At 43.8% G+C, this 12,246-nt stretch overlaps 2 protein-coding genes across 2 annotated transcripts; one reads left to right on the plus strand and one right to left on the minus strand.

Moving 5' to 3' along the window:
- The first annotated feature begins 987 nt into the window (after positions 1 to 987).
- On the plus strand, positions 988 to 3,862 carry si:ch211-28p3.4 (zinc-binding protein A33). The gene is made up of 6 exons (XM_047033094.1): positions 988 to 1,109; positions 1,225 to 1,320; positions 1,503 to 1,736; positions 1,911 to 1,930; positions 2,106 to 2,248; positions 2,499 to 3,862. Exons 1-6 carry the CDS (start codon positions 1,092 to 1,094, stop codon positions 3,074 to 3,076), a joined length of 1,089 nt encoding a protein of 362 aa, XP_046889050.1. The 5' UTR covers positions 988 to 1,091; the 3' UTR covers positions 3,077 to 3,862.
- casp7 (caspase 7, apoptosis-related cysteine peptidase) lies at positions 3,348 to 11,922 on the minus strand. Its single transcript, XM_047033102.1, has 7 exons — positions 11,773 to 11,922; positions 11,225 to 11,334; positions 8,241 to 8,392; positions 7,531 to 7,659; positions 7,059 to 7,234; positions 6,697 to 6,835; positions 3,348 to 6,426 (listed from the first exon to the last, which is right to left on the minus strand). The coding sequence occupies exons 2-7, from the start codon at positions 11,332 to 11,334 to the stop codon at positions 6,200 to 6,202; spliced, it is 933 nt and encodes a 310-aa protein (XP_046889058.1). The 5' UTR covers positions 11,773 to 11,922; the 3' UTR covers positions 3,348 to 6,199.
- Positions 11,923 to 12,246: the final 324 nt, after the last annotated feature.

Below are 12,246 nucleotides of genomic sequence, written 5' to 3' on the forward strand. Positions count from 1 at the left end.
GTGACAGTGGTAATAACCTTATAAGCCAAGTGAGTTACTTCTACCTGTGACCTAATTCTCGAACCTCTTGTCAACGGTCGTGTCTGTCAGAGCTCTTGTAAACGCTGTCACGCTCCCCACAGCGCACATGGCCGTACTCGCACCCATTGCTACACGTTCTCAGAACAGGTCAGCATGTTATCAGTGCAGTGAGTACTGCGCAGCTTGCCAAGCCGAAGCTTCCAAAGATGACTTAAGTGAAAGGCTGAAAGTGTTTGATATGGTTGGATCGAAGACAGGGTACCTATTGTTTTACATTTCTGCCACGTCAGAATTCCAGACAGGAGGCATATGAGTACATGTGGCAGCTTCTCGCTGTGTGTTCATGTCCATACTCCATTTGTGGCATTTGTGCATGTCATTTACAAGGCCGATGGGGTCAAGGCTGCCATTTATAATTAGAACAGCCTGGCATCAACCGTTGACAAAGATCCATCCATCTGTCTGACGCATGCGGCATGTGGTTACAAAACATGGGTCACGGAACATTGTTTGCTTTCCTCTCTTGATCGATCCCCGTTTATTTCTTGTTTTCACATCACAAACACACTACAACAGTCACACTCACACCCAAGCAAGCCACACAGACACACACACACACAGACACACACACACACACACAACGAGACAAAGATTGTGTAGGGTCAGGGGCAAGCTGCCATAAATAGCGCTCTGCTTGACTGCCGTTCATTTTAGTGGGGCACAAAGCAGCGCTGAATGACTGACTAGAACTGCTGCTCCTTCCTTAACACCGCACGAGTCACCCTCTTGTCTCTAGAGTTTAGATTTACGTCCTTACCTCCCTGAATGGAACAAGGCACATGCTTCCCAGGGCACCAGGACATCGCAGTGGGGAGGGACAGATATCTCAACCTTGCCCTAGCCCCTACACCCACCTTGCCCAATAGCAATGCCATCCCATTGCAGGGGTATAAAGGCTTGACTGACATGTTTGTTTTGTTGAGTTGGGGAGAGTGTTCACTCACAGAGGGATTGTAGCTGCTGGCATTTGTGGGAAGAGCAACAGAGAGAAGGTCCGACTGGTGTTGATCATGAAGGGCCACAATCAAGTACGTGGCTTCCAACACACCTTGGTTTGATGTCGGAAATTGCTGGTATTGCCTTCAACTTTCATCTCATTCTTTGAATTCATGTCTCCTTTCTTATGCTTTGAAACACTGTCAGGAAACATTTGTGAGTCATCAACAACACCTTCAAAGGCAAAGAGATGTGGTTGCCTACAGAATGAAAAAACTTGGAGCCAAACAGGTGGACCTTACAGTAAGTCTTCAGCTCCTCTATCTCTGCTCTGCACTAACAGGAATATTCAAGTTACACATTCGATTTATCATAGCCTCTGAGTAGTGGAAAGTTTTGACTTCCCTTCCTAGTCAGGAAAGGCAATCTTAATGACTACATACATTTCCTGCATATTTATTAAAATGTCACCTCTTTTTTTTCAGAAAAAAAACAATGTGCTGAAGGAGAAGATCAAGAAGAAGTATGAAGACATGAAGAGGGTTTTGGATGCGGACCTGAGGATCACTCTGAACCAGCTGGACATGGAGTCTGAGGCGACCGAGCGCACCATCGAGGACAAGATGGAGCGCTGCTATCACTTAACCCAGGAACTGGACCAGGACCTAGCCCAGCTCACCGCCCAGGTGGAGAAAGACAAACAGCATGTCTACGACAAGGTTTGTCTGAAAGGACAGAATTCCAACTGTTGATCGGAGATGTTAAGTTTGGTGTATGAAATGATGGAAAGATTGAAAGCATTATACATTCTTACTGGTCCTGAAAAATGACAAGTGTGATTCTTGTCTGACGACCAATGAGTCACCTTTAACCTTTGTGATGTTCCCATACAGAATGCAGAAACGGAGAAAAGGTGAGTCCACACAATAATATCTACAGCTTCTTAATAGTACATGCTTCATAACAGTGTTCCCTGCCTCACAATAGTAACTACTGCTTTATAATAGCACAGTAATGACGTCTATTGCCTCATAAACGTATATGTAGCTTTCTCTGTTTGTGTAAACTGTCCCTTTCCTTTTCATCAGGATTTCGGAGACACTGAAGACAACAGATCCTGACCTGATTCAGGTGGATGAGTTTAAGAATGAGCAGCTCCTGAGTCTAACCATTAACCTGCTGCTCTTCATCCGCTCTCAGGTCCCTGTGACCAAGAAACTCTTCCAGAGCTGTGAGTTTGTAGAGGGTCTCTTGGGCTTTAGTAGAAAATGTGTCTGAGTTGTCATGTGCCTGTGTCTCAGGTGAAAACAGGGCCGTCATCAATTCTGGTTCAAACCTAGCAATGAACATTCATATCATTTTGTTTCGCGTGTATGAGAATAAAAAATGTTGCTTGGAATCGTGGATAATATTTAATCTGAGGAGCGAGTTAAACCTAACAGCCTAAACGTTTGTTTCAAACTGATGGATTTTCCCCCCAGATGCCTCAGAAGTTGTCCTTGACTCGGATACTGCCCACCCTAAACTGACCATCTCCCCTGCGGGAGACTTGGCCACGTACACACAAACCTGGCAAGACCTCCCAGAGACCCCCTCCCGTTTTGACACCACCCTCTATGCCATCAGCCGGCAAGGCTTCCGCGAGGGCCGCCACTACTGGGAGGTACAGGTGAGCGGCAAGACATACTGGGAACTCGGTCTGACGTATCCCAGCATCCCGCGCAAAGGCCGCGAAGAGGACTGCTGGCTGGGCCGTGGGGCTGAGTCCTGGAGCGTGGAATTTTTCAATGGAGACTACACGGCCTGGCACGATAAGGTGTGCCACGAGCTCAACCACGTTGCCGGCCAGCGTTTCACACGGATTGGGGTGTACTGCAGCTTCCCCGGGGGGCTGGTGTGCATCCTGGGGGCTGACACCATGACCCCCCTGCACTGCTTCTGTGCTGGCACCTTCACTGACGTCCTCCACCAGGCAGTGTGCCCAGGCCACGACAACCAGGGGACTAACTGGAAGCCTCTGCAGATCCTCGATGCCTCCCGGTCGGCCCCTGTCCTCTGAACCGGGGAGAGATACTAGTAGTGCATGCCACAGGCAACACTAGGTTAGCTGTTCTGAATTGTGCTTTTGTGCTTATCCATGCTTTAAAATCCAACTGTTGACCGATATCTGTTTATTGCTCACAAGTCTTGACTTTTCTTTCTTGGGATCTTAACATGCTCCATTTCTAGTTTGTAAAGGTTTCTACTAGATTACCATATTGTTACCATGTAATGGCAAGTTTATAGTACTGTTGCCCAAGGTAACAAAAAAGAACCACACAAAGTCATAATAAAATAGGATCGTCATGTTTAATACAATAAAATAATGTTTACATAGGCATTCCTTTGATGAAGTAATTTAACATTGTATTGGCCCAGATTCAAAAAGGGGCCATAGAGTATGGCAATATTTCGCAAATTCACAATATTTCTTTTTTTAGGGATTTTGCCTCCCAATACTACTATATACTTTTTTTTTCTTTTTTTTGTGCAAATCATTTAAAATATATTCTAGAGGACACTAGCATTTACCACTGGAAACCATTTAAAATGTTCCCTCTAAAAACAGGATTGTTTTCCCTTCAATTCCATTCCAAAACAAGTAGAGCACACCCTCCTTTCAGTACCGGTTGGGCACTACATCACTGATCAGAGATTCATGTGTCGAGGGGATTCAAGGGTGCTACTGTGTGATAAAGGTACAGTATGAGTAGTTGGTAACATTTCTAATGGCTGCCAGGATACTGTTCCCCATCTGGCTTCTAGAAATATTGTGTGATAGTGTAGAAAAAGAAAAAAAGAAAAAGACTGGAAAAAAGAAATGGCAAATAAATTAAATCTAGCAACAAATGTTTTCCCAGTGTTACTGACTAGTGGTAGCAATACAATTTGGAGAAAATGCAATGTGTGAATGGGGACATGTGGATTGTGAATGGTCAGAATTATTATGACCAGTAATAGCTGCCTCTGTAGATAACAGATTATTTTGGACTTTTTGACAAACATGCAGTGCAACACCGACCTTACAGCTGTGCATGTGTGCTTTCAAGACTCCCAAGGCATCGTCTTGTTAAGGGCAAATAAAATAAAATATTGAATTGAATATTGGATACTCAATGCATAAAGTGCCATTACGACAAAATATTTTAAAATTTGTTTTTTTATATGGACTTTTAGTCCTTAAATTTAAAGTGTTTGTCAATGCAGAGTAATTACATAATTTTTACCAAAATGACTATTTATTGTTCGAGTAGAAGGCATCAATTTTGAAATGAAATTTTTGAAATTAATCAAAAACTATTAATTATAAATTTTTAAGTGGGATCTTAAATTGGACTATAAAATAAAGGGACACCCACATTTTCTTAATTTTCTTTTATCTTTTTTTCCCAAACATTTCAGGCATTTTCTCATTTCAAATTAGTGCACACTATGCTTGCATTGAATTTATAAAAAAAAAAGACAATGCTTGGTGCCTTTTACTGACAATATATCACATTGATATACAGTTAAACAATGTGGTCATTTGTGCTTTTAGCCAAGATTAAAATCATCTTTAAAATAATTGTTCCTCAGGTCTGACAAACAAATTCTTCACTGCATTGTTTCTGCACAACATGACTTGGTAAATATAAAAGATTTAAGATAAGAAATTGGCAGCGTTGCGCAAGAAACAAGAAAATGAGTTTAAAGCCATTAAAGTCCATTCATGAGATAAATAACTAAACCCTGGCACTGATAAAATACAGGGACAACAAGCCCATTATTTTGATAATATGTATATACAATACATTCACTTCACTGGTCAAAGTTTAAATGACGAGCAATAAAAGTTAGAGAACTGTTTATACTGCCAGCCTTGTAATCTTCAACTTGATGAAAAATGCATGTAGCCTACATACAGAAACCTGGCGAATCGTCCAGTTTTGTCCTCATTTCTTAAAAGATTAAATATTTCCTGTGCCCATGATCCACACTCACAACTGTTTTGTTACAAAGCAGCGTCACAACTTGCTGGCTATGGTGTCTGTGAGGCTCAGTAACACAAACAAGTGTTAATCCCGCTACTTGGTAACCTGAGGTTGATCACGATTCCATTAACATCTACATCTCCCATAAGTATTCCGGCCACTAATGTTAAATCATTTTGATTCAATATGTCTTATGATGTGCTGTATGTTGAAGGCTTTGCTTTAGGAGTTATTCTTGAGGACTAATGACAGAATAAAAACAAACACAGATATCCAAAAATGAAAGAATCCGGTTCCCAGCTTTACATTTGTCACCACCTGACTAATTTCAGTAAAGTCTGTCTGTTCAAGCTATCTTTCATGATGTAAAGTGCTTTATATTGACTAGTGTACATCCTTGACAGTTATCATGCCACTGATTTGTTATTGGCAAGGTTGTTGTCTCTATAACCTCAGTACTCTGACTTTAACAACAGTACTTTCCAATTCACAAGGACGACTGTTAAGTGCAGAGTTCCGGAATGTTCTCAACTGCTTTTAAAAAGGTAGTATATAACAATGCGATTAAATTCCAAAACTATGTAAAACTTAACATTGTGAATGTTTAAAGTCATGAATGGTATGACAACTTTGCTCAACTGTTGATCGTTGTTTTTTAAGGATTGCTCTAAGAACACTGGACAAATCTTGGTCAGAGGAACATACACTATAATCTACGTAAAGCACCCATATCCATATTAGGACAAGCTTGGAACCTGATGCAACCATTATCAGATATAACCCACATCCCCAACTCTAAAAACAACCTTTACATGAATGGCAGCAAATTTCCGGGTTTGTAAAATAACATGGATATTTCACACTGCCTGTCGACAAGGATCACACACCAAATGTGACATCATTATTCCAAGGAATAACCTGAAGAAGAGGCATGCATCACCACCAACACACAAAGTGCCACTGTAGAAATGGGTTTTGGAGAGTTTGTTAAGGGCCCAGCCACGCTACACGTGCAAAACGGCGTACATGCCCAAACGGTGCAGCGTCCCGCTGGGCCTGGGTCATCCCTGAATGTTTCGACCGCTCGGTCAGTGCGTAAAGAAGTCAAGTCAAGTTAGTCAGAGGGGGGAGGGGGGGGGGGGGGGGGGAAAGGGCTCGGTCGTCGTAGGCGGTCAGTTGAAGTACAGCTCTTTGGTCAGCATGGAGACCACACACGGGATCTGCTTCTTCTCGCTAAAGCGCGGGTCTTCAGACCACGACTCAAAGCTGGTGGCCACCATGTAGTTGACCCTCGTCAGGATCTGCATGATCTCCAGCTGCTTGCCGAACTCGTTGAGGACGTTGCAGAGTGCCTGGACGAACCAGGAGCCTCGCCCCGGATTCCTCCATGAGTAATATCCTGGAAGAGCAGCGGTGTCACTCCCTCGCCATGGTCGTACAAACGCACAAACATGTACCCGACACGTAGGCATACACGCACATACATGCACAGGACTTCAAGTGAACAATTGGATGTGCATTACCAGCCATTATGGTTGATGGAGCCAACCAGGGTAGGTGTGAGTCGGTGGCGAGGCTGGCTGTGGGGTGGCTGTCAGACTAGCGGTGAAGGGTGCAAGCAGCTGGGTAACAAGGCTACCTGGAAATGTTTGGGAGTTCTGGGGTTTACCTGGCACGGTGGAGTAGGCAAAGAGGAAATCCGCCTCAACGGGAATTTTATGCCTGGGATTTGCATCGGTCTCCAGGGTGTCGTTTGGGGGCCCCGAATCTGTCTGGATCCCATCGTCAAACTCTGAGCCCCGACATGCCTGTCGTGGGACATTAAATGAAATGGAATTCATTATCGTGAACCGTATTTCCACAACATTCTCCCCCACCCCATTTTTTTTCATGCCGGTAGCATAAAGCGTCTCTTTAACTGTAATGACCTTAGTAATTCTCTCATTTGAACATTTCACAAGCTCCACCCCCTCCTTATGTGCTGTTAGGATGGTCAACATGGCCCTATGGTTTTAGGGAATACGTGCTTACCTGAATGAAGAAGAGTTTGGGCTTGCCCACTAAGCTCTTGCACATGTCTCCCCTGAAAAGCGACGTCATGGTCTTGATGGGCATGGCTCCGTCCGTGCCGTAGATCATGCCCTCCTCACCGTGACTCAGCAGGATGCAGGCGAAGCACGAGCTGTCCGTGTGGTCCTCCTCCGAGGCTGGATTTCAGAGAAGAAGAGCAAAGGAACAGAGAAGATGGAGACGTCCAGAACCCACCGCTCACACATTCACATCCGGCAACCCTACAAACAACGGGCTGTGTCGGAGAACCTATTCAAAGTGAAGTGCTTCACACTAAACCCAGAGTGCACGCAGTTCTAAGGAGCTGGGTCTAATTACAGAGCGTGGGGAGCCTTGTTAGCCACGCTGGACCACTGCTTTCCCCAAGCTCTCCACTCAAGACATTAGCCAACTGCAAGCCCCCGAGGGGCCCCCACCGGGGCTGGTTCCTCACCCTCTCTGAGCAGACGCTCCATCTTCTCACAGGTCTGGTCGTTGTAGATGCAGACCTCGAAGCCCAGGCTCTTGAAGCACTTGAACAGCTCGCCTGCGTCTCTGTCCGTGCCGTTGCGTACATTCATCCCTGCAGCACAGTATGTCACAGCCTTATTAGATTCACAGCTTAAAATTTTATTTGTAGAAATATGTCAATTTCTATACATTTTTAAGTGGTAATTAAGTACTGGCCAATTATAGGTCTAAATCAAACAATGGAATATCAGTTATCAAGTTAAACTATGTACATTACACAAGGTAACTTCTGTTATCAAACCTTTATAAGACACACATGACACTTTCTGTATTAATTGAGAGGCATCCATGTTTCCCTTAAAGTTAGAATCTAGAGAATCAGTCCTGAAAGGATCACAGGACATTTGTCAGAGAAAAAAAAAGGCTGCTCAATTCTAGTAGGGTGCAAGGATAGCCCAGGTCTGACAGAACCTAAAAGGAATAGAATATCTCCTTGTTCTACAATGTCTTTGGTGGGTGAGTGCCCTAGTTTCAGTGTATGACGGAACATTCTGGAGATAACCTTCATGAAGCTGCAAAAAGCCTCAAAGGTGGTAATTGGTGATAAGCAACTCGTCAGTTTAGACCATCAGATATGTTGAAAAAAAAAGTGTGTCCACCCCATAATTCCCATTAAACGAACAAAGCCCATACCCGTCTTTTCGTCAAAGTTCTTGTTGTTGATGATGATGCACTTGCCCATGCGCTGGTGGCTCATCTTATACTGGAATGTTGGTGAAACGATTCTGTAATGGCTTTCAGAAGAGTAATCCTGCTCCCGCGCCTGGCCATCCTTATTCTTCTTACTGGGGAGGAAGACAGACGAACAGGTTCCACACACGTTTCAAATAGACAAGCAATGTGTAGGGAATGTATATTCCATAAGGAAATCCCAAACGATTGTGGGGTAGGCTAGTTGTCAAGGGTTAGGGTTAGGGCTAGTTGTCAACCCTGTAAAACTGCAGCCTGTTCTGCCTAAATACTTAAGTAAGAGTAAAAGTATATTAGATTCACTACTACCAACAAACAGGGTTGTTTGACACACTTCATTCAGATAACTCAGGACACAGCAGATCTAGAATTTTCTCACATAGGATTTTCCCTATTCTCTATTTGATACAGATATACGTAGTTGTATGTATGTAGACTACAATCCCAGTTCTTCTTACAATTACAAACGTGTCTAATGACAGAAAGCAATACAACAAAAGCAACACTCTCAACCTCAAATATACAAATATGAAAGGAGGATATGAACAGGGTTTACAGCTAAATGAACAGCAGATCAAGACATCTTGAGTCCTCTAGTCCTCTATCAAATGACGACAGCGGAAGTAGGAAAACCACGGAAAATGACACCTTAAGAAGTCGTTTCCGGTCAAAACATTTGCATACCCATTACCTCAACCCACGCCAGGACAGGCAGTGAGCCAATACTCACCCCAGCTTACAGAATTAGTCACAATATTCACAAACGCCCAGAACCACTTACTCAAAGACCATAGAGCACATACATTTTGAAATAAGGCATTAAAGTCATGGCCAAAGCGGTTGCAGAAATCCACTGGAGGGTTAACAATGAAGTTATGACATGTTTGGCTTGCGCAGGTATTAAGAAATCATAAGCGAATCAAAGGATATCCAGCGACAGAGTCAATCTTTCACATGAGTGACAATTCTCACAGACCTGTCATATTTCCATTCTCAGAGGGATTCATCCAGATAGGTGGACCACAGTGGCCTTTTGGGGCTGACAATGTCAGCACCATTTCCAGAAGAGCCTAGTCATCAAGTTACTACCGTAACAATAGGAACCCATGCTCAGGTAAACACGCCCACACACACAAACACGCACACACAAACAGCCCACCTGGCCACACTCCACTTCACATGTCATCCAGAACTTTACAGAGCTCTCCCCCATCGTGCCACTGTATAGTGAGTCTGAGAATGGGCAAAGAGCCCCAACTGTGGGACCCATGGGGAGAGGGAGGGGGAGGAGGAAGGGGTGAGTGGAGGGGGATGGGGGAGGGGATGGAGGGGATGGAGGATGTGATTGGGGAGGGAGGAGGGGATGGAGGTGATGGGGGAGGGTGGAGGGGAGGGAGGATGTGATGGGGGAGGGAGGAGGGGATGGAGGTGATGGGGGAGGGAGGAGGGGAGGGAGGATGTGATGGGGGAGGGAGGAGGGGAGGGAGGATGTGATGGGGGAGGGAGGAGGGGAGGGAGGATGTGATGGGAGAGGGAGGAGGGGAGGGAGGGTGTGATGGGGGAGGCCTTACCTGGGTTCCTCATTAAGCGCCACGCCACTCTGCATTTGAAATGAGTTGCTCCTATCGTCTCGCTTTGGTCTTTTCTTAATTTCAATTCGTTTATCAAACTCCCAGACTCTCCAGCTGTTGTTTCCGTTTTTGTTTGGGAGGGGGGGGGGGGTCGAGGGATATACACTTTTAATTTTTACCTTGCGCTAGGATCCTGACAAGCTCTCTGCACAGTATGGAGACTGGACTGGCCCGTAATGTGGACAGGGGTGGCGCACTGTCAGCCCCCTTAGTCAGCAGCCACGCCACGCCACCAGAGCTTTCCAAAGGCCTATTCATACCTGGCCCCTGCACCCCACTGCTGAGGTCACACAGGGCACCGTGCGTCAAGCTCTGCTGACTAGCCCAGAATCGGCCTCTCGCACGCGCACGCATGTGCGGTTATGACACATAGCCTGTGGGGTCATCGGTGTGCTGTAATGAGCGGCTGAGGGGTTGTTAGCGGTGTCGTACACAGTACATGGGTAACAGAGACAGGTTGTAGGCCGACATTTTGGTTCTAACTCATTGATGTTCTACATGTAAGCGAGGGACAAATGATGTACAGTACTCAAAAATGCTGTTGCGTATAGGCTAACTATTTACAGTGTGGGTGAAAAGTTCAACATTCTCATGTACTGATAACAATACATGTTATAATAATAATATAAATAATAATGATACCGCTTATGGGAGAATAACTATGAGACTGATTGGCATCTCCCAAAGCATCCTTTTCCCTTTCTCATGTTTTTGTCATGCTATGAATAGGCCTAAATAATGGGAATATGTTCAGGTGGATGGGATTCACAACACATGGGTCTTGATCCTCCCCCCATGGTCAGTTCAGTATTCTATATTGCTTCACCTGTGAGGCTATTTTCCCTTCGCACTCTGTTTGTAAGAATCCTTTTAGGGATCTAGGAAACACCCAGGTACATGGTAAACCCCACTGGGATATTTTCATTCTAGAAACTCATGCACACTGTGATGCAATTCACTTGGAATATTTTCAAAAATTAGTATCGGTATCTATTGCTTACAGGCCATACATTACCATAAGAGTGGTGCCCCCTAGTGATCAAAGACAAGAACATACCTGCCAAAACCCCTTCCTGATGTGAGAAAAAATGTACCTGTATAAATCAATCAAATCTAAACTGGACAAAGACAATAAATATAAGAGTAAAAAGTAAATTAATAAAAGTTTCAAAATGTGTCAATGGACATTGGTTTGCTAATTCGTATCGTTCTGTATTTCACAAACTTGTCTGTGGACTGTTTTGTCGGAATACAGTCTTTTACGTTTGGCTGTTTGACTGAGACTGTTGGGCTCACCGTCCAAAGAGAAGGAATCTTCCCCTTCGGTCAGGTCTGGCGTCAGTGCTGTCTTCCTCATACACCTCATCATCATTTTCGAACTTTGGAACCTCAGATTCTCCAGCCATCTGTACCGAAAACACATGTGGGCTTAGTTATAAGTAGTTGTACGTTTAACATTTTGAACATAAAACAGGAGGACTGTGTACAAATGACATTCAAACAGCATGGTGGAGTTATGGCACTCTGAAGATGTTTCACAACGGCCTGTTTAAAATGTCGAGATACTGTACACGTTTTGTTGTTTACTAGCTAGTTAGACAAGTAGGCTAGATGGATTGTACTTGACCCGACACATCACCTCAGTGCTAGTACCATCACCACCAAAAGTGTGCTTGTGATTTCTAATAACTTCTAAATCAACCAATACAATGTGAAATTGCGTTTTGTTCCAGTAAGACAAGACGACATAAAATACATTTAGCCTGCTACAAAATCGCTTTTGTTACTAGCTAGGAATGTAGGCTACAGAATTACTGTACAATAAGTTAAGTTAACCCTGTTACCTTGGTGAAGTAGGGTTAGCTAAATGTAATGACTCGTTTGAAAAATAAAAATATATAACTGTTTTTGATAAGTTGCTGGTTCCTGGAAACCAATTGCTCTGCTTGAAACAGGTCCTTAAAGCTTTCCCAGGTTAAAAGTGAAAGAGTTCTTTCGGCCTTGACACGCCCATAAATTAAAGGAAGAGTCACTGTTTTCATGTGACACACAGTACAGTACGGCTCCACCACCATCCTCCTCAATCGTTATCAGGCTGATTATTATAATATTATAATATTATCATTATATTCATTATTATTAATGAATATAATGATGATTAATGATTAACCTTAATCATTAACATATGGATACAGTCTGTCTGCATCTGACACTTGTTCTACTGTAATTGTATGTATCTATAAATGAATAGTGTGTATTCTTATTTATAAAAGTAGCACATAGTATGACAATAACTGATTGTTACATACAGCACTTGC

The sequence above is a fragment of the Hypomesus transpacificus genome, chromosome 13 (genome assembly GCF_021917145.1).
Source record: "Hypomesus transpacificus isolate Combined female chromosome 13, fHypTra1, whole genome shotgun sequence".
NCBI classification, from domain to species: Eukaryota; Metazoa; Chordata; class Actinopteri; order Osmeriformes; family Osmeridae; genus Hypomesus; species Hypomesus transpacificus.

What these genes read in the sequence shown, in the direction of transcription:
- casp7 (XM_047033102.1), bottom strand. Translation starts at nt 11,334, where the DNA reads ATGGCTGGAGAATCTGAGGTTCCAAAGTTCGAAAATGATGATGAGGTG. An exon ending in GAACTTTGACGAAAAGACGG is followed by an intron (nt 7,660 to 8,240) that starts GTATGGGCTTTG and finishes ACTGTGCTGCAG; the next exon opens with GGATGAATGTACGCAACGGC. An exon ending in GGAGCGTCTGCTCAGAGAGG is followed by an intron (nt 7,235 to 7,530) that starts GTGAGGAACCAG and finishes TCTGAAATCCAG; the next exon opens with CCTCGGAGGAGGACCACACG.
- si:ch211-28p3.4 (XM_047033094.1), top strand. An exon ending in AACAGCATGTCTACGACAAG is followed by an intron (nt 1,737 to 1,910) that starts GTTTGTCTGAAA and finishes GTTCCCATACAG; the next exon opens with AATGCAGAAACGGAGAAAAG. An exon ending in CAAGAAACTCTTCCAGAGCT is followed by an intron (nt 2,249 to 2,498) that starts GTGAGTTTGTAG and finishes TTTTCCCCCCAG; the next exon opens with ATGCCTCAGAAGTTGTCCTT.